The 3,838-nt window shown below is 38.3% G+C and overlaps 1 protein-coding gene across 1 annotated transcript in view; it reads right to left on the bottom strand.

Moving 5' to 3' along the window:
* The window catches only part of LYPLAL1 (lysophospholipase-like 1), a 51,108-nt gene that overhangs the window by 41,501 nt on the left and 5,769 nt on the right, over window positions 1-3,838 (bottom strand). Inside the window, exon 2 of the mRNA XM_006890575.1 lies at window positions 3,138-3,237. Within this exon, the coding sequence (XP_006890637.1) occupies window positions 3,138-3,237 (100 nt within the window). The remainder of the gene's footprint in view (window positions 1-3,137; window positions 3,238-3,838) is intronic.

The raw sequence follows: 3,838 nt of genomic DNA, 5'->3' as shown, positions 1-3,838 counted from the left end.
GTGCTGGAGAAGAGTATTGAGGGTACCATCAACTGCTAGGAAAACAAACAAATTCATCGTGGAAAGGGTTAATCCGGACGGCTCCTTGGAGGCAAGGATTTTGAGGCTCTATCTAACATACTTTGGACATGTTGTAAGAAGGGACCAGTCCTTGGAGAGGGACATCATGCTTGGTAGGGTGAAGGGACAGTGCAGGAGGGGAAGGCCCTCTATGAGGTGGCTTGATTCAGTGACTGCGGTAATCAGGATGGGTGCATCGGAGACAGTGCGATTGGCACAGGACAGAGCAGAGTTTAGCGCTGCTGTACATAGGGTCGCTATGAGTCGCAAGCAACTCGACAGCACATAACAACAAGAAAATTTCTAGCTTCATTTCTGTTAGTGAGTCCATTTTTTCCCAACTACTGATCCTTCTTCTCTGTTCTCTTTTTGCTTTTCAGTCACCCATTATTATTAATGCATCTTGCTTGCATGTTTGATCAATCTCTGACTATAAAAATTAGTAGAAACCTTCTATTTCCTCTTCTTTAGCGCTTGTTGTTGGTGCATATATCTGAATAACAGTGGTATTCACTGGACTTCCTTGTATGTGTATGCATATTATCCTGTTGCTCACCATATTGTATATAGCTAAAAAAATATTAAATATTAACTCATAGAATTCAGGCCATGCTTCAAATGGTCTTCCACATAACTTAGAAGATAACTGCCTATATATTTACATTGAAATGTACTTATGTTTCCATTTTCCATAGGAATGCCACTATTTTCTTGTTCTTATTATCCTCCATTCTACAAAACAACAGTGAATAGAAAACTCATTTTGCATTTTCAAAGACATTCAATTTACAATATACAAACAACTCAGTGATTATCAGTTGTTTGTTCTTCGTACTACTAAACTATCTTCTAAAAATAGTACTTAATAAAAATTTCTTGTAAGCCTTAAATTTTACACCATTAGTTGTAATGGTGACAGAAAAAGATGACAGAAGAAGAATCAATGTATTTAAGTTTTGATGTAGGAGAAGAATACTGACCATGCCATGGATTGCCATGAGAACATTTTGCCCAGGTTGTTATGTGTCCTCAAGTCACCTGCAACTCATAGCAACACTATACACAATTTTTCTGAACCCTGGCCTATTCTGAGCCAGTTTGATCATCTCCAGCACACTTACTCCCATCACCCTAGTCAAAGTCTATTCATCTCATCCAGGAACTTCCTCTCCTGCACTGTCCCTTCACCCTTCCAAGCACGATGTCCTTCTCCAAGGACTGGTCCCTCCTGACAACATGCTCAAAATATATGAAGCGGAGTTTCAAAATCCTAGTCTCCAAGGAGCAGCTTGGCTTTACTCTCTCCAAGACAGACCCATTTGTTCTCTTGGCAGTTCACAGTATGTTCAACACTCTTCTCCCATGCCATAACTCAAAGTCATTGATTCTCCTTCTATTATCCTCAGTCCTTATCTAGCGCTTTGATGCATAGCAATGAAGAGCAAAGACCATGGCCTTATCAGGCACACCTTAGCATCTAGACTGACATCGTTTCTCTTTGGTACTCTGGAGAGGTCCCTGAGAACATATTTTTCCCAATGCAATTCCCCTTGAATTCCTGACTGCTGGTGCTAAGAATGCTAATTGTGGAACCAAGAAAGCTTAAATTGTTAGCAATCTCAATGTTTTCTCTGATGTCTGCCAATTAACTGAGTGGTATCTTTGTTTTCTTGATGTTGCGCTTCAATATATATTGAAGGCTGCAGTCTTTATCCTTCTGCAACAAATACTTCAGATGTTGCTCAGTTTCTGCAAGCAAGGTTATCTGCATGATGCAGGTAGTTGATTAGTCTTCCTCCAATCCTGATGACACATTCCTTTTCATATGATTTCTTCCACATAAAGTTTGAAAGGTATGGAGGTAGGATGCATCCCTGACGAACATCTTTCTGCTGTGGGATATTGTACAGTAATTTCTACACTCTCTTGAGTCACAGCTTTTTGGAATGGTAATAAATATGGATCTTTTCCAGTTAGTGTCCAGGTAGTTTTCCTCTAAATTTCTTGGCACAATCAGGTGAGCACGTCCAGGCTAGCATCTGTTTGTTGAAATATGTCAACTGATATGCCATCAATACCTGGGGCTTTGCTTTTTGCCAATGATTTCAAATTTTCTCCTTTACTACCACTGCCTCTTGATCATGTTATTTCTTGAAATTCTTCTGTTTCAGCCAATTCTTGCTACAACAACTCTGTGTTCTACTGCCACCTTCTTTTGATGCTTCCTGGATTGTTCAACATTCTGTTCTCAGCTTCCGTAAGTATTGCAACTTGAGGCTTAAACTTGTTCTTCCATTCCTTCAGCTTAATGATGTCAAGCAAGTTCATCCCTTTTGATTGTCGGACTCCAGCTCTTCACACTTTTCATTGTAATACTGAATTTTGTCTTCCTGAGGTCCACTTTGAAATATTCTGTTCAGCTCCTTATCTACTTGATTTCTTTCCTTTGTTTTGGCTTTTCAGCGCTCTAGTGTAATATTCAGAGTCTCTTCTGAGATCCATCTTAGTCTTTTTGTCCAGGATAGAGTAAAACCAAATTGTTCCTTACAGACAAAAATTATGAAGGTCCATCTGACATACTTTGGGCATGTTTCCAGGAAGGACCAGTCCTTGGAGAAAGACATCACGTTTGTGAGGGTGCAGGGACAGCAGAGGAGAGGATGACCTTGGAGGAGATGGACTGAAAAAGTGACAGGATTACTGGGGGTAGATGTGCCAGAAACAGTTGAGATTGGCTCAGAATGGGTCAGAGTTCAGAGCTACTGTACATAGAATCACTATGAGTTTTAAGAGACTCAACAGCACTTAACAATAATGGCTAACACTGAGAAGAATGGAATCCCAGAACACTTAATTGTGCTCAGGCAAATCCTACACCTAGACCAAGAGGCTGTTGTGCAAAAAGAGCAAGGGAACACTGCACGGTTTAAAATTAAGAAAGGTGTGTGCCAGGGTTGTCTTTCTTCATACTTATTTAATATATATGCTGAGTAAATTATTTGAGAAGCTAGACTCTATGAAGAAAAATGTGGCATCAGGATTGGAAGAAGACTCACCAATAATAAACAATTCCATACCTGGAAGGAGCAGTTGGATAAATAATTTTTATATGTGGGAATGCTAAATCTTGAGTTAAAACATGCTTGATCCATTGTCTCAATCCTTGTCCAGAGTCACCTGTTGAATCAAAAATTCTAGATTAAGGAAAATATTAATTTTAACTATGAAGCACTTTCAAAAGTAGATAATAATTTTCATGACCATTATGGCTAGATCAAAGGACAAAATACTTTTATATATAAAAAAATATAAGTACAAGTGTAATTTTATCACTCAGTCATTAATCAACATTAGTAAGTTTATCACTTAGACATTAATAATATTTATTATTGTACTCTTGGCCTGATCACTGGTAACTCTGAAGAATTTATTTAGTAATAAAATTGATGTTATAACGACTTAAAAAAAATTTTGCTGCATATCCAAAAACTTCTCCAACAGGGTTAAAAGGGAAAACACAGACTGGGGAAAAAATATTTGGCAATAACATATCTGATAAAGGACTTATATCTAGAATTTACAGAATACTCGAGTGCCACAAGACGACAAAGGAAAACAACCCAATTGCAAAATGGGCACAGGATATGAATAGACACTTCACCAAAGAAGACATTCAGATGGCGAACAAACACATGAAGAAATGTTCAAAATCCCTAGCTCTGAGATGCAAATCAAAACAACTATGGAATATCATCTCACCCCAGTAAGAATAGCAAAA

The sequence above is a fragment of the Elephantulus edwardii genome, unplaced genomic scaffold, assembly GCF_000299155.1.
Source record: "Elephantulus edwardii isolate Elephantulus edwardi_28Jun2011 unplaced genomic scaffold, EleEdw1.0 scaffold00090, whole genome shotgun sequence".
NCBI lineage: Eukaryota > Metazoa > Chordata > Mammalia > Macroscelidea > Macroscelididae > Elephantulus > Elephantulus edwardii.
This window is presented reverse-complemented; position numbering and strand designations above follow the sequence as displayed.